The 24,204-nt window shown below is 40.8% G+C and overlaps 1 protein-coding gene across 1 annotated transcript in view; it reads right to left on the bottom strand.

Moving 5' to 3' along the window:
- IGF2BP3 (insulin like growth factor 2 mRNA binding protein 3) overlaps window positions 1–24,204 on the bottom strand; it is a 115,382-nt gene that overhangs the window by 75,383 nt on the left and 15,795 nt on the right. The window contains exon 4 of the mRNA XM_057420438.1: window positions 14,458–14,506. Within this exon, the coding sequence (XP_057276421.1) occupies window positions 14,458–14,506 (49 nt within the window). The remainder of the gene's footprint in view (window positions 1–14,457; window positions 14,507–24,204) is intronic.

Raw genomic sequence — 24,204 nt, 5'->3', positions numbered from 1 at the left:
CAGTGATCTCCAGCAGGCACACCAAGAGCTGCTGTGCTCTGCTGTGAGAAACCTGCTGCCCCGCAGCCCAGGATATCTCCCGCCTTGCAGACACCTAGGGTCAGCGCCAAGCAGCTTTGCATCAGCAGCCTGGCACTGCCAGCAGCAAGTTTTCAGGTTCACCACTACCCCAGCAAGGAAAGCACATATGGCCAGACAGACCTGATGAGTTCCCTCTGCAGCCTCAAGGCCTGAAGATCTCCTCTGCACTTGTGAAGCTCCCATCAACTACTAAAACAGCTGGTCCCGCTGCAGCAAATATGCTAAAGACAGCATTGCGCTTTCTTTGTCAAGATGACAGACATCTAGCAAATTACATGTAGTAGGGCAGCGCTTTTAATCCACAAAGCTCAAAAGCTAATACACAGGAAGAATTGGCAGCAATGAAGAACAGTCAACAAAGTCCAAGAATACTGGAGACTGTGGCTCTAAGACCTCTTACAGGGATCTCAATGACCCACTGCTTGGTTCACCTCTGTGAACCTGCATTAAGGCACTGTCTAAATGGTGGAAAAACTAATAGCAGTTTCACAATGGGAATGTGAACAATCAAACAGAAGGGTGGCCACTAAACATGTTGGTTCTGGCAAATCAGTGGGAACTGTTGGCGTGATCAGAGAAATCAGGTATTCCTAATGTATGAAGCAAATAAGTTGTTCCTGTCTTCACTTTTGCAACAGACAGCGACTTCCCAAAAGGATGGAGGAAAGGGTTGCCTGCAGACTTTAAAAAGCAAAGCACCAATAGCAGTTGCAAGCCCATCACTGCCTCACATAACCTGTGGGAGCTGCAAGACCACAGTTTGACAAGCTGAAACAAAGTACCACATAGCTTATAACTATTTTGTAAATAAACCCACACTTCCATGTTGAAGCAGGTTAACATATTTCAGTAGTCAGATAAGGACACTACCTAGAGAGATCTCTTACTTTTCATAAAGACAGAAGTTACTTTCCTAACCTATGGCCACATAAAACAATTGCCAACATGTGCATTTCTGCAAAGTCCAAAGGCATCACTGAACATTGGCTTAGATTAGAAGTTAAGCCCATGGAAGGAATGGACACTTGTCTCCAACACTTCTGAGCTAGCAAAAGCTCAGGTTCTCTTCTAACACATTTTGTAGTCCTTCTACCCTCCTCTTTAATCCCTCGATGAATTTCACAGCTGGTGAGCTATGGATCTCAGATCTGAGGGCTAGTTGTAGTGGGTATGCACAGCATAGCTACAAGAAGTTTATATCTGCTATACAGCCACCTGCATACATTCCTGAAGGTGTATGTAGTCCATTATAGCTTACTGAAGATAGCAGGGTCAGAAGAGTCCCAGTCGCTAACCTAGCATTAATTCCTTCCTTCTGCAGTCCCAGACATGAAGCTACTTCAAGTCTTCAGTATCCCTCCACTGCACCCTTTCTTCTACTAGAAGTTTTACATATGGAACATCATCAGGAACACATGCCTCCTGGGTATGAAAACCAAACCTTCTGGTGGATGACAATGCACACTAACTACTCAATGTTAGCAAGAGGCTGATACGAAGGGGCAATAAATTTCCTATAGAGATTCAGTGACTAAAACACTGAAGTTATCTCAGCTTGCAATAGTAATGTAATCCAGCAACCATTTGGGGTGCAATAACTGATACCCACAAAATACAGTTAGGTAGCATGGCATCAGCTCATTATCCCTGCAAGAATGCCACAGGTCCACAGAATACCCATACTCAAAAGAAACATCCTGTAGTTGGGATTTAACTAACATCACTTCTTCAGTGCAAGCTCACATGAATGGCTCCTGTGGATTGCTACATGTTCAGGTACAGAAATAGTTGACCAGAAAACAACATGCCAGGAAAAGGCAGGCAGTATGTGAAAGTTTCCCAGACCAAAAACCTGCTGAATCTACACAAGGACACTAGCACACACTAGTATCAACAGAGGGCTCATAACTCAGACCACATCCAAAAGGGTGACAGCTGTTATATGCAGTCAAATGAAGGCTACAGAATTAATTATACATCCAGTGCAACAAAGGACTGAGGAACACCTACCTAGAGGCCACTGGCGTATCATTATAACCCTCCACTTCAGAGCGCACAGTTGAGGTTGGCCTCCTGCTTGTTGCTCACACCGAGTACTAGAGATCAGTAAGGGAACTATGCAAGCAAATAAATGAAAGTGCTGCATGAATAGCTATCTACTACTCACCTAACAACAACTTGATTCTATTACTAAGAGCAACCAAAAATCCAACACCCAATAAAAGGTGTCCCAAGAAATGCTGATTTGGATTAAGTTCTAACATGCATTCAATTCCCTATTAGGCTTTCTAACAAGGCAGCTGTTTGCAAGGATAGTTTTACTGTATCTTCCCTCCCCTCAAAGTTAATGGTGGGCTGTAGTTTTTAGAGTGATTTCCTGTTTGCGTTATACTCTAAAAATCCTGCCTATTTGCTCCACTAAAAGGCATGTGCTTGGAAGTGGTTTTGATGGTTTTTAGTCACATCCCCCCCTTTTGATTGCCACAGCATCCAAAGCGTCTGAAAATAAGATGGCTATTTCAAGTTACATTCCCTTCGTTCCCTGCCCACATGTACTTGGCTACCAATTTGGGGCGCAGGATCAGAGGGAGCCTCAGGCTTTAGAATAACACAAACAATTAAAATAGGAAATATATTAACACAACTTCATCTCCCTTCCCCCTGCTCAGCAGATTTGACTCTGTTGGTGTTCACCTACATCTTAAAGATCTCCTACATATTCTGCATGTCCTCACTGCTGCCTTCCAAGCCTCTTCCCAGCAGCCAGTACCTGACCTACCACAGCATCCAAACTCTTGGAGTGAGCAGTAGCTGCTGGATGAAATGGAAGCATACAGATGCAGATTGAATTCTCATCTCTTGCACTCCCATAAGCCTGCAGCATTTCACCTTGCTTGGTACAACAGCTTCACTGCTTGTTTCATCTGTCTTGCTTCTTCTGTGCGAGATTCTGCAACTGTGCTCAAGTTATTCTTTGTCCACACACACCCAACAACTCAAGATTTTCCCACAGCACTAGATGAAAGCAAGTGGAAGCTGTGAGAAGAGACACAGATGGGGCCACAGTCTTGAATGGCCAAGACTGCAATCAGAATGGTCCCTTTGGAAGGGGAACACAGCAGCAATGAAGCAACATGCTTGTACAAACAGCAATACAGTAGAAGGCTTGTAGCAGCAAAGTAGCCCCACAGCCTTTGCAGCAGTCTCGGCAGATTTGCTCAGAGACGTGGCTCAAGAGCTGCTTTCTACTTGGTCACTGAACAAGGCAAAAGAATCCCACATGCCTTAGCACAAGTGTGAGATGTGCTGACTACATTGCCTTATAGAAAAATCAACTGGGCTAGAACTAGCTTGCCCATTGAAAATAAGCACATTTGGTTTCCCTCCCTCCACACAAGAGCCAGTTGCATAAAGTTAGGCCAACATGTGGTACACATATGATTCAAATGTAACATTTCCTGACAACCAGCAGCAAGTCCAGGGGAGGATCTGCACTGCTGATAATGTCCATTTTTCCCATGGCTGTCATTAAAAAAAGTCTGCTGATCTCTTAAGATATGAGCAGCAAACCCCACTCCACTGGTTTTACAGCAGCACCTTTTGGAGTAGTGGGGGGCACACAGCACTCAGGGTGGAGAAGCAAAATCCAAGACATGCACCAAGGTCTCTTACAGCAACTACCTTGGAAAAGTGAAATAAACTAAAATGACTGACATAACTGGTGCAAATTCAGTCCCTTAACTCCAATAACTCAGTAAAAACGTCCAAAAATGGGAGAAAGACAATCAAAGGATAGGAAGCTGCTTCCATACTAGAATCACTAAGCAGGCTATGGCTCTTCATCCTGGAGAAGTGGCTGAGGAATAGAAGTCCTTAAAATAATAAGGGAAATAGGGAGAAATAGGTCATGGAGAGCCTACTATTCACTATTCCCTCCAACAGAGAAGCTTGGAGGCAGGTCCAAGTTCAAAGCATGTGAGATGAGGTGGTTCTTCCTGCAACATGCATGCCCTAAGCCCATGCAACTCCTCACTTTGCTGTACCATGGATGCTGGAGTTTGCATTGGCTCACAAGCATGTTCACAGAAATTCTGCATTAATTTCTCAAATACAAAGGCACCATTTCTGGGTCAGTAGGTTACAGGGCTGCAAAATCCTGAAAGCCAGGACACTGGCTTTATATATAATGAGCTATCACTATATCCTTGCCCTTATTCTTGTACCCCTCCCGAGACACAGCAAGATGGATACAGGACTATACATAAGCCTTTTTTATGACCCAGTATTGCTGGTTTTACATTCTTTATGCACAAATTAAATGGATTAAGAAAAGAATCATTAAAGTCACTTGAAGTTAACATTTTTCTATTCCTTTGGCTGCCATGAGTAAGAGCTGCTAACATTTCTCCTATTATTGCCTGAGGAACAACTCTTTAATGCATTTCCTCCAATTCTTTTCAAATTATACAAGCGGTAAGACTGAAGAGGCAATCCCTGGTGGTAGCATCTTCTTTCAAGGCAGGTAACAAATTAGTTCAGAACTTCTCCAAGAGCAGGACAGAAGCAACTAGTTTCTTAATCACATTAATTTTACAACACCTGCATGGCATCTTTGTTTACAAAAGCACACAACTTTACCAGCAGCTTCATGCATGCTAACAAAAAAGGTACCACCATCTAATTTCATCAGGAATTTTTTGGGCTGCACTCCCAGCATCTAAAACCAGCATTTTCAGAGAAGATCCAACACCAGTAAGAACTACTGGCTCCTCATTTCACAGAGAAAAACTAAAGTGAGCAAGATTTTAAGATGTCAGGCAGCATGGATAATTAAGTAGGAAAGACTAAGCTCACATGCAAGAGACATGGAAAAGCTATGTCAATAGCTTTAACAATACATTTTTCTTATCAAAAAGGTGTATTCTTTCATAGGGCAAAAACATACTTCGTGACTTTCATTACAACTTGCTAAACTGAGGTTGCATTCAAAATCAAGAGTTTTTAGAAGCTACAGTTTTCACCAAGTAGTCCCATGGCATTTGTCTTTCATGTTATTAGAGTACCAGTGAGAAACAAGATGAAGTGATTACATGTGAAATTAACAAAGCAGATGCTTATTTCACTTTGGGGCTTCAATCACAGGTAGAGACTGTATCCAGTTTTGGGACCTTTCGTACAAGACAGAAACTGAGAACCTGGAATCAGTTTAGTGAAGACCCGCTCAAGATGGCTGGGGACTGAAGCACCTCTCCTGTGAAGAGAGGTTGAGCCCAGAAAGGCTTTGAGGGAAGCATAGCAGCAGCCTGCCCCAGAAGTCATTGAGAAGATAGAACCAAGCTCTTCCCAGGGGTGCAGGGCAGAAGTACAAGAAACAATAGGCTTAAGTTGACACAACAGATGTCCTCACCAGGTAGAAGGAAAACCAGTCTCACTAATAATTAATCCTTAGAACTGATGAGCCAAAGAGTTTGCACAAACTGTATTCCTAGAGGTTTTCAAGACTGGACAAAACCTTATGCAATATGGTCTGAATTCAATACAGACCTTGCTTTGAGCAGAATACTGGACTATAGACCACCTAAGATCCCTTCCAGCTCAAATGGTTTTGTAGTTCTATGAAAGGACATGTTACAATGCTGGATAAAGAGGTTGCACCATTATTAATGTGACTCCTTAAGTAAAAATTATAGCTAAAGGGTGCAAGACTTTGGCAACTGAGCCCTTGACCAAAAGTCTTCACAGACACTGTGAGACACTGGCACAGGGTGCCCAGAAAAGCTGTGGCTGCCCCATCCCTGACAGTATTTAAGGTCAGGTTGGATGGGGCTTTGAGCAACCTGGTCTAGCAGGTGTCCCTGCCCATTGGAGGAAGTTGAAAATAGATGATATTTAAGGTCCCTTCTAACCCAAGCCATCCTACAATACCTTTCTGGAATTGCAAATAAAAAATAAGATTTGATGTCTGGTTTCCCCAAAAAGTGTTTTGAAGCAATCACGCTTTGTATGTCTTAATATTTCTCAAGTTTTGGAGTCACTGTTAGTGACAGGGTAAACAAGTAACCATATTATTCCAGGTTTGCGAGCAACACATTATCCTAACAGTGCCAAGCAACCCATGGTGACAGTGCCTAAATCTTGCACACTAATTGCTGTTTCTAGTATTAGAACATCTCTGAAAAGTTAAGACATCACAAGTTGTGCTTTCCTTTAGCCTAGAAAATCAAAAAATACCCAAGAAAACAGAGTTTTTTTCCTCCTCTCAAAAACAGGACAATGGAACAAATTTGAATGGGGGAAAAGTTTGGATCAAACAGTTGCACTGATAAGTCACACTGAATCATTCTTTTTTTTCACCCTCTATGTCTCCAAAGACATAAAGGTTTTATATGTCTTAGTAGGAATGGCCACATTTAACACTTAAAACTCACTGGTTTTCTGTGCTTCCACATTGCAGCCAAAAGCAGCTCATAATCCATCACAGGAGATCTACACAATGAATCACAAAGCTGTGTGACTCATCTGAGACAGACTAAAAGTCTCAATTCCAAGTAGATACTTCCCTCCACTCCTTGTCCTGCCCCCTCCACAGCAGGGTTAACCAACAGCTCACAAACCATGACCCAAAGTCACTGCTCAGCATGTTCAGAGAAGCCAGCAGCTATCCCAGCTTGCTTAATATTCTGGTCAAAAAGCTCTGGCACTTCAGCATCTTCTGAAGAAGTCGCTCAGCCAGCCTTTCTGCCTCTGCCATATGAGTCAAAGTGGCTGCCTGAACAACCACCAAACACCACATCTCCTGCAGCACAAGCCCCAAATCTTCTGCATTATATTCTTTCAACTTACCACCTTGGCCACCTGAAGGAAAGAGGAGAAACTTTCATGCCTCTAAACTGTGTCAATCAAGCTAGCTCTGACCTGGTGAGTCTTCTGATTTCTTTGAAGAAGTACTAACATTATGTTAGCTCTTGTGGTTGGAAGACCACCTTCTGTATCTTCCAGGTACTGAACAGAGCCTTGACCTCATCTCTAACTTTTCTATTTCTTACTTAAGCTACTGCAATACAAGTTTCCTAAGGAAAAAGTTATCTTAACTAATGCAATGCTACTTTTCTAAGCCTACAACTATAATAAAGGCACAGAAAAGTTCCTTCAGTGGGGGTGTCTGGGATATTAACTCTGAAATGAAGGCAGACTTTTGATAAAAACATCACTATCAACTACTTTTAATATGATCCTGATTTAAGTAAAAAAATACTGTAGCCCAATTCTCAAAGAAAAATTACTTTCCCCTTTAGATTTTTCCCTTATTTATAACAACTGTAAGCGCCACTGTAGCCAACACACTCAGATGAATAAATCATTTCAAGCGAGAAATGTGCTTATTGTATGTTTATCCAAGGACCTTCACTCCCACACTCCATATTTTAAACACCTGCAAAAGGTGTTTATTACCTCACATATACCTGTAAATATCACCCCCTATAATTAAGCCAGGCAATTAAAATCCCAACATAACCCAGAGTATGTTGTCTTAAGTACAAAACTGGGTGGTCTGCCATAGACATGGTCACTTTTCTGTATCAGATTGCCTCACCTGCTGCAAGGCCCAGCTACATGATGGGAAATGCGTGCAGCTCAGGAAAAATAGTTAACTTGGATTGTGGGGCCCAAGTCAGATGGCAAAAAGGAAAGATCATCCTTTCTTTTCCCATTGGCAGGAAAGGAACAAAGGCACCCCCCATGCTCCCCTGGGTATAGATCCAAGACCAGCAAGAGGCAGTGTTGTCCAAAGGCTCTTCATTGCCCCAGGGACTGCTCTATCCTGTAATTAGGAATCAAAATGAGCAGGTGATCAACATTTACCCTTTGTCTGATGTGCATAATTCTTGCTAAATCTCACTGGTTTCTCATTATAGCAGAATTAATAGTCTTTGTGTGCGGGATAACTCTATTTAGAAGGCTTTTGTCACTGTCCCCCACAACAGACTCATAAGGTAAACACAACCACCTCTACAACAGCAGGCAAGAAGTTGACTTTGTGATCAGTGCCAGGTATAGTCGTTACTAGCCTACTGTTGAACTGACAAGCTTTATTTCATAGGGTTTGCAGGGACCAGCTCATCTAAGTGTTTTATCAGGTTTTTGTTTATTAAAATTGAAGAAGGCACAAGGCTGAAATGGAGTGCAAATGTACCAGAGGACAAGACAAGAGCTCAAAGTGATCTTCAACTAGAGAAAGTACTCTGGAGAAGGCTCATGCGATGTTCCCAGGTAAAAGACTTAAGAACAATCAATTGCCTAGAAACAAGAGTCCTCAGAAGAGACTGACAGAACTTAAAACTCTCTCCTTAGCCCTCCCTAAAAATTGGAGGTCTTCAAATAAGTAAAAGACTGCTGCAGAGAACAGGCTAACATGTTCTCCATTCTCCTGCTGAGTAGGACAAATAGTAATTGGGAAAAAGTACAGCTTGGTGTCTGATGTAGCACACTGAAAATGAAAGAGAAAGCAAAGATCCCTACTAGATATTTCGATGCTTAGCAGGCAATAGCAGATAATTTGTGTGCACTTAGCATCCTGCTTGCATTTTTATAGCTATACATTATTTTTATAGCTTTACATTAAATTAGGATTCTTGGAGGAGGCCTGAGGTGAAAGATCATATTTCAATACACTTGAAACCCCTTTAATGTTGCTTCTTCTTCCTTTCTGAATTCTTTTAATTGTAGCTCAGTTCATTCCTTCATCTCCCCTTTACATCTTGTTTTATATGAGAAATATCTGCTCTGTATAATCCTAATTTATTCTTAATTGCAATAGTCTCATTTTTTCTTTTCCTTTCTTAAAACCTAGAAGTTCTCCACCTGTCCTCTTCATATCCTTGGTGTTCTATAATAAGTTGCATCCTAAGCAGGTACCATTCAGGAAGATTAGTTTTTACACTGCATCTCTAGATTGAAAACCAGGCAACAAACAACCCACCCCACACAACTTAGCTATTCTAATTCAAAGAAGTACACAAGCTACTACAGATCCTCAGGACAAAGAGTTACGTGCACTGTAAGAATATTTACTTACATTTACTCACAATCAAAATCAGACTCAATTCTTTTGAGGAAACTGGAGGTTGACTTACAAATTACACACATGGGTGGAGGTGGCTCAAACCTTTCTTGCATTAAGAAATCTCAAGGAAGAACCTGCATTCTCAATGCAGCTCTGATCCAGAAATCCTTTTTCATTACTACGTCTGCTTGGAGAAACTAAAACAGAGGTCTCAGCATAACTATGAGACTTCATTTTTCATTTCCTTGAAAAAGTGAGGAAAAGTAAACCCTATTTAGTAACATCCTTTTTCCCTTTGGAAGAGCTAAATCAGACGTCCCTTCCCACACATTTCTGTCCCTGAAAGCAACCTGCAAGTCTCACAGCAAAGCTAGGAATACACATTCACAATGTTTTTCTTGCTTCTCTACTCACTCAACTGGTTCACACTTCACAGGCTGGGCTTTCGGTCTACCTTTTTTGTTACAAAGTTCATCAACACTGTATCTGTTTATCTGCTCCATAAAAACGATAAGGAAATAAGCCCACAGAAGATAAGCAGGAACCCTTTAACAGCTACCTTCCTGCTGAGCCAGCAAGTGCTGTTTCTGGCACCATCTGTGTCCTGAAAGTCTGTTCTCTTGCACTTTATTCACTAAACAGGGTAAAAATATTTGGAAAGAAAAATCTCTTGAAGCGTCTTCTACACTGGGGAAGCTGGTTTTAAAATGTTTTAAAAGAAAATAAGAAAGGTGACATTTCGCATAAAAATTCCTTCTCAGAAGAAGTCTACTTGGATCCCCACCATGTTGAATCTCAAACTCCAAGTACTTCAGTTTTAAATCATCATACGTAGACCTCTTCCTAGGAGGCATATCATTTTGTCTTGCAAATACACCTCCAGTGCTGAATACTCGCAAGCGAAGTGAGAGATTACTTGCTGTTACAAATTAGGAGTCAAAACAGTATGTTACAGACTGCAGTTCAGGAAAGAGTAAGAGCTATTTACTGTTCTGCAGAGACCATAGCCTGGGTGTTTGTTTCCAATGAGAAGGAGATGAGACTGGTATGTGTGAAGAATGGGAGAAGGTGGTGTGCTAAATCCTTCACTTGTCATGATTCTTAGCATCAATCTGGACTTTGTATTTGATGAGTAAAGAGAGTAAAAGGGAGGAGGAGCAATGATACCCACCTACTATCACTAAGAAGAGGTCCACTAGTTATTTGAAGGTTTGCTTCACCAAAAACTTGAGAACAATTGAAACATTTATTTTAAAAGTAAAATCTGGTCATGCACATGTCCTTCATACTACTAAATTGATAAAATAACCTCTATATGCAATTTAGATGTAAGCAGAATAAAAGGAAGAAGATGGATTCCAGAAGTGATGACACTTTTATGGAGCGTGGGCACTGATCCAGGGTCCTCAAAGTCTTCAAACCCAGACAGTCCAGTGAGAGTAAGGGAAAAAGAAAAACACAAGTGACCTCTTGGAACGTGACTCTGGATAAACTCCTACCAGTCCAGACTCCATTCTCAGTCTGACTCAAGTCTTAAATGTTCACAGTTCAGAGAAAGATGCTGCCTTCCCTCCACCTCCAGTTTCTTCTAGCTGGGCAAAGAGTACAAGAGTACCAACCCACACATACAGAAACATTGCAGAACCTCGCCAAAAATCCTCTTGTGAAGTTCAAATTAATTACCAGGCAAGTTCTGTACAAACTTAACCTTGAATGCCTTGGAATACATTAGAATTTTATCTTTTACAGCTGCATTTTAAAGGTGAGCTCTTCAGGATAGCAACCCTGTAGGGTTCTTACAATGTAGTAACTTGTATATTAAGTAGCATATTAATAAGTATATATTAATATGCTTGTTATAGCAGGTCATTATCTGCCTTTCTTCTACCACTTAACCCTGAATATGATCTTAAAGCTGTTGCTGTTACCTTACCTTTTTTGCTTATACCATAATGGGCTAAGTACAGAGGGAACTCTTATGTTACCTGCCAGAAACAACTACAAGTCCAGCTGCTACGACTAGTTCCAAGAGTCAGTATTTTGTTCAGTAGCTTCAACCTATATGAAGGAGAAAACTCACTGGAACATTTTCCTCAAAATGCCATCCAGAAAAGTGAATAGTTAATCTGGATTTGTGAACTTGGTTTATGAAAAGTCTTATTAATAAATGCTTGTTACTCTGGCCTTTTACATCCAGTTTTCCAAGCTATATGGAATAACTATAGATCAAGTGTCCTACCTCATGATTCTTCAGGATACCCAGTTTCTTCCAAGTGGAAGTCGAGCTTTCCTCAACATTAATGTTTTCTCTTCCACTCTACTAAAGACTCTGGATTTTACTAAATAGATGCACTTGCCTCTAGAAAGATGAGAGGGTACACCAGAGAAACAGTTCCAAGGTTTTTATGGGAAATTCATTACTCTGGCATTTCACGTCTTAGGAGCCAGCTTCCATCCACATAGAAACCAAAGCATCTGTATCAACAGCAAGACACCTTCTTCAGATGATGTATCACAAAACAGATTAAGCCTCAATTTATTCCCTCAATATTTTTCTGGTTTTGAAAATATTATTCTCTGGGGTGCTCAGGAGTGGGAACTGCTACCAAACACTGCTATACTTCATACTACAAACACTGCAGCTACATTCCTGTAGGACCAGCATCCCTTCTGCTTTTCGAGACCTGCTTTCTCCAATGCTAACGACTTGCATTTAAGAACATCATGGATGGCTTCCTTATTGTAAGAGATGCTGTGGGTGATGTGTTGTAAGCCAAGGACCATCTCTGTTAGATGTGGGTGTACACAGAGATGCTCCCTGGGTCAGAATCCCATGTGGCCCAGGACTTACAGGTACTGTATGACACACTGGCAACAAGAACAGCTGCGAAGCACTGAACTAGAGACACATACATTGACTTTTAGGAGCTTCCCATGTAAAATGTTTTCTATAAAGAACAAAATTAAAACAATTACTTAAACAGAACTTAAAAACAAACAAACAAAAAAAACCTGCTTTTCCAAAGAATGACAAAGTAGCCTTCCTAATGACAGTTATATTAAAAAAAAAATCATAACATAAATCTTTCATCTGTTCTTTTCCCATGTTCCTATGTCACTGTAAAAAGAAAAGTGTTGCAGGGTACTGTATGCGTTTTGTGCTTCAATATCAAATATACATGAGGGCTAAGAGACTGAACTAACCTAGAGACATCTTTCATCAGCTGTTTTTGGTTTGGTTTTAAGGACTTCACACCCATTAGAAGTCAGTCTTGATTCAAGTAATTAACAAAGGAGTGATGAGGCAAGCAGATTGGCACAGAGGGACTATAAGATACAATCTGAGTAAAATTGCTCCAGCTGCCACATGTGTACACATACACACCATCCCCTCAGAAAACTTTATGCAAGAACACTGACTCAATAGAAATCCCTCTCTATATGTATAAACTTTCAAACTCTCCCTACCAAGCAATTGGTAGCAGAACAATTATCCAAAACTTTCTTACAAAGCTCAAAGGAAGTTTTTGCAAGGTCTTTTAGCACCAGAAAAAAAAAAAAAGGATGATATCAGAGCCCAAGGTAACCTTGACATGAGACAATTCCCTGGTTAAATGAGTTACCAGTTGCTGTATGTTGTCATCAGCACTCTTTTGAGAGCATATAGAACTTACCTGCTTAGTGCAGAAGTGGCAGACAGACAGCACTTACAAAGGAAAACTTCGGGAAGTTTGTGGACAAACTGTGCTTGGCAAGCAGCCCTGATGTTGAAAGAGAATGCAAAAGTATTGCAGAGGTCTCTAAATTCTGTGCCCCAACAAGGGTCAGGTCTGTACAAGCAGCTTGAGGGTATCTAGACAAGGCTGAGATGATGCTAATAGGGACAATCTTAACACTTCCTTGGAAACCTTAGGAAGGCAAAGTGTTTTAAAAAGGTAGAGCAGAAAGAACATCTGTCTGAGACCAGATGTCACCACAGACACTACAATGGAGAAGCAGAGGGAAATCACTTAAAAAAATCAAGAAGCAGATGAGAAACAGGGTAGATACCTATAACATATAAACAGTATTAGCTACATACGTGTAAGGAGGATGAGCATGTTGATGCATTTTTATGTACTTTGCTCAACAGGGCTCGGCTTACATCTGTGTTTATTCACATTTTTCTGAATCATATGCCTCTGCTCTGATACTACTCCTATACAAAACCCTTAGAGTAAGTTTGTACCAAAATATAAGCTAATCCTCAAATTAGTCACCCTCAACCGTTCTTATTACTACACTTGCCAAAAGCTTGACAAAGAAAAAGCAGCTCTGAATTTGAAGTAAAAGGTGAATATGGCTCAACCGAGGGGAGCACATGGCTCAGGAAGTGCAGAAGAAATTCTTATATTGACAGCACATGCCAGAAGGGCAGACTGAAGCAATGAGATGTGGTGTGTGCTGATCTCTTACAGAAACCCTGCAGATGATAGCCTAGGTTGGACAGAGCAATGCTTCCGTTTTTCTCCAAAAGCAAGGAAGCAATCAGGGAGGGCAAACAAAGAAGTAGCTACAGATGGAAAGGCAGACCAAGAAGGCAGACCAAACCTGCTAAGAGAACAATGCTACCAGAGCTTTAGCTTCAAACCCTCCATCCTCTAATCTCCCTCAGACAAAAGGATGACTTACCACTAGTAAAACATGAAAACAACATTTTAAACACATACAAGGTAAAAAAACAATAAAGAAAGCAGATCTGTTCTCACAGGAGAACATCTACTACAAAAATTATAGCACTATCTATGGAGTGTTAACAGCAAGTATATAATATATTAATGAGAGCAAGTAATTGTAAGAGCATGAGCAAATAATTTGCCACCCCACCACCACTTTGGAGAAACAAGGAAAAACAAAAAAAAAGAAAAATGATCAACATTATCAGCATTAAATTTCTGGTTTTGTAAAGTATTGGCCAAGTATTTAAATATGAACTTGTATCAAGTTTACTGAACTCATACACCAGACACCAGAAAGGTCCAAAACGGGCAAGCTTTCAGTCAAAGAGAGTGACTGCATCAGAAAGTTAGCATTCACCAAAGAATCCATTTCAACATTTTTTATGGTTAACTCGGAGAGCAGAAATGAAGGCAGTTATCTGAATTGCTTAGAAGGCTCTATTGTTTCCTCTTCCAAAGGATTTTTCCCCAGAACAGAATGAGTGGTGTGTGCAAAGCAAGTGAAAGGTGGGGGAAGGGGAAGAGTCTTGTGGATAAAGAGAGAAACAGAAACAGTTTTTAGCACAGATACCAGTTTTTAAAGTAGCTTCCTACCTCCCACTGCAAGTGAGGCGGGATATTTCTGATCTGAAGCTTCCGACTCCTGCAGATAAATTAAAGAAAATAGTTTAAAAAAAAAATCAGAAAGAAAACATTACTGCAAGACAGACTATACACAGTGTCATACATTAAGCATCTGTCCTACTAAAAGGGGCAAAACCAAATACGCAACTCAAGAAACAAACCCCAGCAGATCGCTGGGGGGAATGTCAGGTCAAAACCATTTTGAGCCCAAAGAGCTGTTGCAGAAATACTTGTTACATGTTTGACAGCTGTTACATTTCAGGAGGTCTCCACTTTTCTTGAAGACTATTTCTATTTCAGCTTTAAGGCCTTCAGTATCTAATTCTCCGCATTATAAATGGGTGCAATAATCTCGTGTATTTGTGCTGGGTTCCCCTCCACACACTTAAGAATTTGGGGTTTTAATTCTGTCTCTACTTTGTTTTTTTTTTAAATTCACCAAGAAGGTATTTCAGGATTCCACATCCCTTCAAGGAAGAGAATGTAAATTTGAACACATACATTTGCTTTGATATTAAGATATTCATTAGCCTAATGGTGGACTGTTTCCTAACATTTAATTGGCTGGTTTCTCCATCTCTGATCAGGAGGAAGGGGCAAGAATCCGTAAATTCATTGTATTTTCACCCCAAATTTACATCAGTCTTCACTTATCTAGCAAACAAAACATTCGCTTTGAAGTGCTACTGCAAAGCCCAGCAGCATACTGGCTGCCTTCACAGCCAAGTCCTTTGTCTCCTCCCTTCCCCCAAAGTGAGAGAACAAATAAATGCCAGAGATGCCACAAAACCCTTGGGATTCACAGGAATGTGTAGATTAGCACAGTTTCAGATGGGCTCAGGTAGTGCATGCTGCTTGGGTCAGTCTGGCTACCCAGGGTAGACCTGGGGAAGGGAGAGGAGACAACATAGTTCAGTCTACCTTAGGTCTCAACTACATTTTGGTTCACCAAAGTGACTGTGTCTCGTGTTCAAACACTTAGTTTTACTCAGTGTTTTAATTGCTCAATATTGACCTCTCACAGAAAAGCACTTCATGTTTTAGGAACTTGTTATAGCAGAAGTTTGTTAAACTTACACAGACCAGCAAAATCTTGCAACAAAACAAGTTCCAGAGATGCTCCCATCTACCAATAAAATCAAAAGCTTTCATTTCCCCCCCTCAGATCCATTTAAAATACACTCCTTTCGCTCACACCACCACCAACCACCCACACATGCCTGCAGTGAGTGTTTTACATCTCGAAATGCTCTTCTCTAGGCTTTGTTTGCTGCCCAGCCAGGGCTCCCAGCACAAAGCCACCTTGCCCAAACTTCTCCTCACATGGAGCCCCAGTGCTGCAGTGACCACAAAAATCATGTGATAAGTACACTTTCCCCAGAAAAGATGAGCAGGTCTAAGCTGTGCAGCATTTCTCAGCTGTTTTCACTCCCTCTCAAGCAAGAGCCAATTTCAGCATCCGATCATTTAAATAGGCGGAGAAGGGAGAAGGAAAACCCAAGCTGCACACAGCTCCCTTTAAGCTTTCATTTCCAATAAAGCAAAGAAAGTGTCAGGAGCTGCTTCACCGTAACAGGGAAGGGGGGGGAATTTCCTTGAAGTCTGCAAAGATTTCCTTCAACTACAATCTCAGCTGGCGATGCTGGTACAAAACAATCACCCTAAAGGAGTGATATACTGCTCCAAAATATCAAAGTAATCTCACACAGCAACCTGAAACTTGAAAGCGGCATCCTGAAGTAGAACATAAAAAGGGATGTTCCTTCAATATTAAAAATACTGTGAAGTTTTAATGCAGAAAAATCCCAAACCATGGAATTGGCAGCCAATATGCTATTCAATGTGCTTCAAACTGTGTCGTGCCATTAGTCTTTCACACTTGTAGATTAAAATTAAAATGCATTAATTTCTTAGCAAGGAATGCCACCCACAGAAAGATTTGAGCACACAACAGCCTGGCCAGCACACCATCAGGTCTCACCCCAGCTCCATACAAAGCTAGGCAACAAATGCTCACACTGAGCAGTGTGGATTCACTGCTGAAGAGGAGAGGTGGAAAAGTCCTTTCCAGAAGCACATATACAAGTTTCATACACACAACTGGCACCTCATATTTCATTTCAGAAGGAAAACCTACATATCTTTTCCTTTACTGTCCAGCACCTACAAAATGGACCAAAATAAAAAGCAATCTCTGCATTTACTCAACAGTAAAGGACATAATACAAGGTTTGGAGTTGTTTATTTCCAACCCGACTTTGAGGGACTGAAAAGTTTGATGCAATTTAAAAACTTTTGTCAGCCAACATTTGCAGCACAGAAATAACTTGAACATCTTGAAAGGGAGGAGGAAGAGGAAGGGAGAAGAGCAAGGAAGAAATGCCACCCTGAAATTACCAGTTCTTCTACCACATTCATAAAGAACCAAAGGAAATGGCAAGCCAAGCACAGAAAGGGGGCAGTCCCGCTGTGCACCTCAATTTATGGCAATAGTGAGACACCTATTGAACAAAACTGAAAGGTCACTTAAAAACGACAATAATAGCTGTATCAACCATTTAATTTGAAACCATTTACACCTTTGTCAGTTGCTTGGCTGCACTGTGAGTAATTTTAACTTGGCACCCAATGCACATGTCTGAAGTCTGGTGTTTATTGACGCATGTGAAAAATTAATCATTTTTTTCTTTTACATTATTGATGCATCATAATCAACAATGAAAAAAATTAATAAAGCTTTGCATGGGCAAGAGAGGATCGCGCAGAACCAGCATAAGATAAAAGATCTCGATCACCTTTGAGACATCTCCATTTCAGTTGCTAAGAGCTCCTATTAAAAATATATATATATATTTCTTAAAACTACCTAAAAATACACAAAGCTTGTAACCCATTTCCCCCCTCTGACCTTCTCCCCACACAAAATGACCACGTAGAAATGACAAAGGTAGGTTTGCGTTCCCAGGACCAGCACGAGCCCTGAGCTAGCAACAAGCAGAGCTGGAATCCCCCATGTGCTGCGATAACCTGCGCAGCTACGGCTCAGATGCACTGCTCCTCCCCGTCCTCCTGCACTTTGGCAGCCCCGTGCAGCTCCTCTCTGTGGGACGGCATTACAGATTTGCAGTCACCTCCACTGCGTGCACATGAGCGCACAGGATCAGCTCTCGACTTCCGCCAAGAAAAATCCCAAACCAAAAGCAGATGTATAGCAAAGAGTAAGGGACAAAGCTGGGTCTGACCGAGTTGACTGAAGCAGCAACAGCTTCCACGAGGATGGGCTCTGATTTCAGAATGCGTTTTTGCACAGGGGCAAAAATCCTACACAATAGGTAGGGAAAGGAAAGAAAAAAACATGGGAGCATCTTCCCTGAAATACCCTCCCATCTCAGACAATGACAGCTCTTATAGGGTGCTTTCCATCTTCCTCATAACCTATTTTCCTCAGCGAAGTACAGTATACTTGAAGCTCCTATAGCTATCGCACCCCAGGCAACATAAACCTACAGAAGATTTTGGTTTATTTTGTCTTGAAATAATCTAAACATTTGTTACTTTATAACTAATTGCAGTCATACCAAGTGTGTAAGACAAGAAATTGTCCTTTCAAATTCCACAAAGGTATTTTAATAGTTTTATTTAATATATGGCTCACTTAGTATATATATAGCATTCCTTAGTGAAACATAGCCGACGTATCTTGTGACTCATGTAAACCTTGTGCATGCACTTTTTTCCAGTTTAAGCATATTTCTTAATTAACTTCTTCCATTCTAAATAGGCATTGAGCATCAACTGAAGAAAAAAGTCGGGGCAAATTATGCTTGTGCACTCTATCTTATGAAAGTTTTTGAAAGCTACCTACAGTTCACAGCATTCGAACAGGTATTACCACTTGTTTCTCTTCTTCAAAGACACCCAAAACACCTTTTATTGAGTAAGAAGAAAACAGACTTCTCTGTTAGCCCATAGCAATTATTTGGCAATAATTTACTTTTCTCATGAGGAATTACGTGAATTCTAATTCTTCTTTTTGGATACTATGCAGGCAACTAGATTCAGCTGCTTCAAGCCACTGCTGAGGACCATACGTCAGCATACTTATTTTGGGGGTGTTGAGATATGGAGCCTTGTGTTTGGGAGACCTGAATATCTCTGCAAAACTGAAAGCAAGTAGACAAAAAGACATCACTGTGCCCCTTCACAAGGAAAGCAGTGTATTTATGCTACCTGTGTGTGCAGAGACAGAAAGGGCAAAGTACTATGAAGATGGACAATTTACTAAAAACCATCTTAGCGATCTCTGGAAGGTAAAGCTCCCTATGTAAATACGGATAACACAGGCACAAGGACACCCAGTGCTCCCAACCCACAAGGACCCTCCACACATATGAAAATACTAAGCATGTCTTAGAGAAAAGGTGGTGGGAGGAGGGAAGAAAAAAAAAAACCAACCACCACAATTTCAGCTTTCTTCCTTTTATATGTACTCTTTGCTTCTCTCTCAGCCCTCCTTATATACATCACTTTTTTCTTCAACCCATCAAAATCTTCTTGGACTAAACAGGTCTCAAGAGTAGTCCCTTTGCAACCCTGCGTTAAATAAAATCTCACTATATGTTTTCACTTGCCAGTACGATCTCACTGTATGTTTTATGTGACATTTAGCAAAGGAAAATCACGCAAGACCTGCACCTCCCCTTAAGGGGCAACAATTGTAAAAAACAGGAGATAGGCAGTGATAAAGCAAATAGCAATAAAGCATCATGCTTTCATTCCTAGTTCAAAATCTTTTGTGCATGTCATGCTGTATCTCATAGGTGTGCCAGAATTGGACTCTTTCAGAAGGGAGCATACACAAATATCAAAGCAATTCCACACCGTCATTGCAGCCAAACTCTTACCAGACTCTTCTCCCCATCCTTCCTCCCTCTCCCCAGGGACCTGCTGGTCCTTAATTCCCATTTCTCAACATGTAATAGTCTCTTATTTCAGCAGCCATACAAACTGCACAGCGTTAATGCCTTAAACCCTCACAGCACGTACCTACTCTTTCTAAACAAGAGTCTATGGAAAAAAAACAAAACCAAAACACCCAAAACTAAACATGTTTGAAAGGAGATCGGGTGAACATCAACAGTGTTAGTCCACTCAATTGTTTGAACTCAATACCGATGGGATTGAAAGTAAACGCTCTACCTTTCCCACTCTTCGGGACATGCAAAGAGCAAGCACTTACTCATCTCATCCATTCTACACAGGCACTGCTATGGTGGTTATCTGGAAAAACTCTTGACACCTCGCACCAACAGACACAGAGTATTGCCAATACTCAAGTGCTGTTACTCCCCAGTACTGCCTCCAAATCTGTGCTCCCCTGGCTCCAACAGCTATGCTTGATGCGCCGCAAACCCACTTGCCTCAACAACCCTTTTTCTTCCCGAGTTACACGAAGATAAAAGCTGTCATTTCTCAAGCTGACTTCACTGACAACACAAACTTTACATAGACAGCTGGAGATGAAATATTAAGAAGAAAAAAAAGAAACTACACACACCCACCACACAGTGGAAAACCTGCTATGGGCTGTGGCTAATGCCATGCGATAAAAGAAAACTTCTGTATAAAAGAGTCCTGACATGAACAGCCACAGAGACAAAGTTAGTGATTCCTAAAGGCAAAGCAAAAACTGAATTTATAAAGGAAAGGGAAAAAGTGCCTTATTGTTTAGTCTGCAGCCAGCAAAACAAATGCAGGCAAGAAAAGCCAAACACGAAAAGCTACCCCCACACACAGACTTTATTAGTTTCTCCCCCTCAGGTTGCTTCAGATACTGATGCTTGATCACACCAGAGTGAATCAGTGTTTTTAAGGCTCTTTAGGGAAGGGAAGTAGGTTTACAGAACAAAATAATAATCCTTAACTCTCAATTCACATTAGTGTAGTTGGGGAAAAAAAAAACAGAGGCAGCCTTTTGAGTTACAGAGTGAGGGAGGGGGGTTCTCATTCTTTTCATTGTAAATGTAGGCAATGATACAGATTAAGCCACTGAAGCAGCTTGTCCTGTAAGAGGTGCTGCAGTCTCTGCTTGCTGCCTGAGTTCACACTGAAACTCTATGGGTTTAAGCAATTCTTTTGGTCTTTGCAAGTTGTTCACATTTGATTCCAGAAACATTTTAATAGTAGTAAGTCCATCCAAATAAATCTTAAGCAATGTGCATTCTAAGCCATCTTTTTATATATATAAAATTTTATGTCTATACACACAGTTACATATACATCTCAATCTGCTTATTCCTAACATTTTTGATAAATACAAAAGCAAAGGGTCACACTCCCTACTTACAAAGAAGCTATGCAGAATTTCTGTTCAAAACCCACTCAAGTTCAGTAAAGTGTCAAACAGAGGTTTTTATATCACTTCTATTGAAAGGTAATTGATTTCTAGTGCTGTATATTATGAAGTACACTAATGACAGCTACTGTATTTTATCAGATTGTGAACCTGAAAGTTCGCCTTGATGAACTTACTTTACGAAAGAAAGGAAAATGGCTTCAAATACTGACCTGCTAACAAACACCACTACTTCTTATTTTTGCACACTGATCTGGACAGCAAAATACTTGAGGAGGAAATGTTATTGCTCCAATTTCAGACCCAATTCAGAAATTCAAGCAAAGCTTGTCTAAGCCACAGGCAAACTGCAGCAGTACTCTTCTTTGTGTTGCTTCATTATTTGATCCCGGATCTGGATTTGAAAGCACTCTGTACTACCGCTCAGAGTAAGGATTTTCCGCAAAATTTAAACAAAAGAAATCTTTTTCCTAAAAGCTTATGCAAGACATAATGGTTGGCTCCTAACTACACTTTTCCCCTTTCATCTCACACATGCAACCCACCAAAGTAGCCGCTTTGGAGAGCTGTATTATCTCAGCATTCAAGATGATAATCTAGCTCTTGGATTACCTCACAGAACCCTCTGTGCTGATGATCAAATTTCCTACCAGTGCCTGCGAAACATCAGATTTGCTTACTACTACTTTCCACCAGGACAAACAATCAGAAAGCTGTCCATGGGGCCAGTACACCACGCAGCTGTACTACTCCCTAAGCCACCAGCCAAACCATGAGGCACAGGGCTACGCTCTCCTTGCAGGATAAACTCAAATACCCCAAAAGCAACTGGGTATCTGTGGACAAGATATGACAAGAAGCACAACCAGAAGATCCAAGTTACATCATTACAAGATAGGTAAATCAACCAATGTTAAGCCTGACTGGCTTTCACCTATAACCACTTGCTTCAGGATTTCAGTCTGACAATTCTTCACATCACTAATTAGACTAAAAGCTTATATTCATTATTTGCAAATTCCCTGGAGTGGTCCATAAATACATGTTAAAAAGAAAGAAAATTCTAAAGATTCTGCCATTACCATATTAATGTTGAATTTCTCATTTAAAAAAAAAAAAACACCTTTCATTTTCCAGGTGTTATTAGTAAGAAAAGGTTGTTAAGATTTTTAATCTTTTTTAATTAAAGAATCAAACACTACTTTAAATTTGATGGGAAGTTCCAGTATCCTTTAGGAAAATGGGCTTTCATCTACCTATGCAGCTTCTGACATCTCAAACCTTTTCTCTCCCCCCATACAAAACTCATTGGAGAAACTGAAGTTACTTACGGGGGGAAGAAGGAAGAGAGCAGGTCCTCCTGGCTTTGGCTGGGGAGGGGTATTTGTTGGTTGCTGGGGTTTGTTGTTTGTTGGGGGGGGGGGAGGGTGTTTTAGGAGTTTGTGTTGGGGTCTTTTTTACCCCATTTGTTGCAGGATTGGTGTTTTGCTGGGTTTTTTTCCTCTCTAAATGTCAGGTTTTTTCCCTTCTCCTCAGAGTAGGGGTCTGTACCCCTTAATTATACTACTGAGCTGATTTTATTGACCAAGCATTTTAGAGCTGTGGTCACTTGCTGTTTATTCTCTTAACCCAGCACTAACTGGCAATTAACTGGTATGTGGATAAAACAGGGAAAACACTCGGGAGGAAAATGAAAAAATGAAAATAACATCTTTAAATGCTAAAGTGCTTATAAACATGCAGGAAAAACGTCTACTTAAAATCCTAACCAGTATGAAACAGTAGTCCCCTAAGGATGGGACACAATGCTTATCTTTCATCTTTCTCCTCCCCACCCTTCCTTTCCTTCAGCCACCAAAATAGCCAAAGGCTTCTTCTCTCCCTGTCACTCGCCTTCCTAGTGACCACAAGGGCTGACAGTTAGTTGAATCAATCAGTATTTCCATTATGGGCTAACTGTGAAGCTTTACATCAGCTATCAGAAGTAGCTCTAGACCAAAACCTGCACACAATGTCCCTACAATACATGTCCAAGTTAGGGGCTGAGGAGCTCAACACAGGAAAATAAAAAGGATTCCAACAAAATACTTTCTTCACAAAGCAGCTGCTGGCTAAACCCTCACAAGTGCTTTTATTTCACGTGTCTTCCCTACTACCATTACTCCACACGAGTGTGCACATCACTTAGAAACTCGATGGAAATACGTGACACAGCTATCATGTACAATGTAGAAGTGCTGGCAACAGTTTTTGTAGGGGAGGTACAGCACCAGATCAGGTCTTGCCTTAACAATAGTTCAGTGATTTATCCTTCTCAAATTGAAGCATCTAAATCTCAGATTGAAATATCCAAACAAAATTAACAGCATTCATAGACTAACTCAGTGGCCACCATGCTCTTGAAACCAACTCTTTCAACCATAAGCCTTGTTTGCAGAGAACATCAGAAATGCTTTCCAGATTCCTTATGCCACAGGTATCGACAGGGAGCCTGGCCCATTTTGGTCTCTTTCAGGTCAGGTTTAAGTGAAACTAAAGTTGAACATACTCAGTTTAACTTCACTGAATGCTCCAGATTAACCAATCAAATTCAGTTCTGGTTTGAAGGGTAGAGGGAAAGCAAAATAAGGCTTGAAGTAAAATAACAGGAATTCCTCCACCTATACACTTAAACCACATAATTGGGAGACCTCTGTTACATAGGCTTAGAGAGCAGGGAACCTCTATTGGCTACTTTTCTGCTATTAAATACCCGATTTAAACCTTCCAGGTTGAGAACAAGCTACTTTAGAACTTAAACTGAGCTAGGCATTAGGGTAGTTCAGGGACTCATCCCAGTGCATAATTTTCTGCTGCCTTGCTGTTTCACCCCACACACAAACTTGTAAAAGAAAAACCTCTTCGGTGCCTTTTCTAGTCAGCTTTACCAAAAAATGGCAGAAATTAGTGTCCAGCTCCTGAAACAGTCTCAGTAAGTGAGGATTCCTGAGGGGTTTGGGAAGTGGAAACACGCTGAAATGCTCATGATGCTGAAAGCATTAACTTCAAAAAGCTTATGCGCTATAACTAGAATTAGTGGAAAATCCTGCTTAGTCTGATTTTAAGTACATATGTAAACTTCAGCTAACAGGCAGGCTTGCTAGCATTTTCAAATCTCTTCTATGATATAAAAGGATATTAACAGGGGCAAACCACTTCAGCAACTGTCTATATAATGGTATGTATGAATAAAATCTTAGTGCTTGAAAGAACAAAATAAACTAAAAGCACACTTAATGAGCACAAAGAAAATCAACAATTTCAAAAATACAGCCACACATTTCATGCTTTTCCAGTGTTTAAAACCACTCTCAGAGAATGCA

Source organism: Pezoporus wallicus, unplaced genomic scaffold (genome assembly GCF_028554395.1).
Source record: "Pezoporus wallicus isolate ANWC-B61680 ecotype Strahan unplaced genomic scaffold, APGP_CSIRO_Pwel_v1 contig_5441, whole genome shotgun sequence".
Classification (NCBI taxonomy): domain Eukaryota; kingdom Metazoa; phylum Chordata; class Aves; order Psittaciformes; family Psittacidae; genus Pezoporus; species Pezoporus wallicus.
Note: the sequence above shows the minus strand (reverse complement) of the source record. Positions and strands in the feature narration are given on the sequence as shown.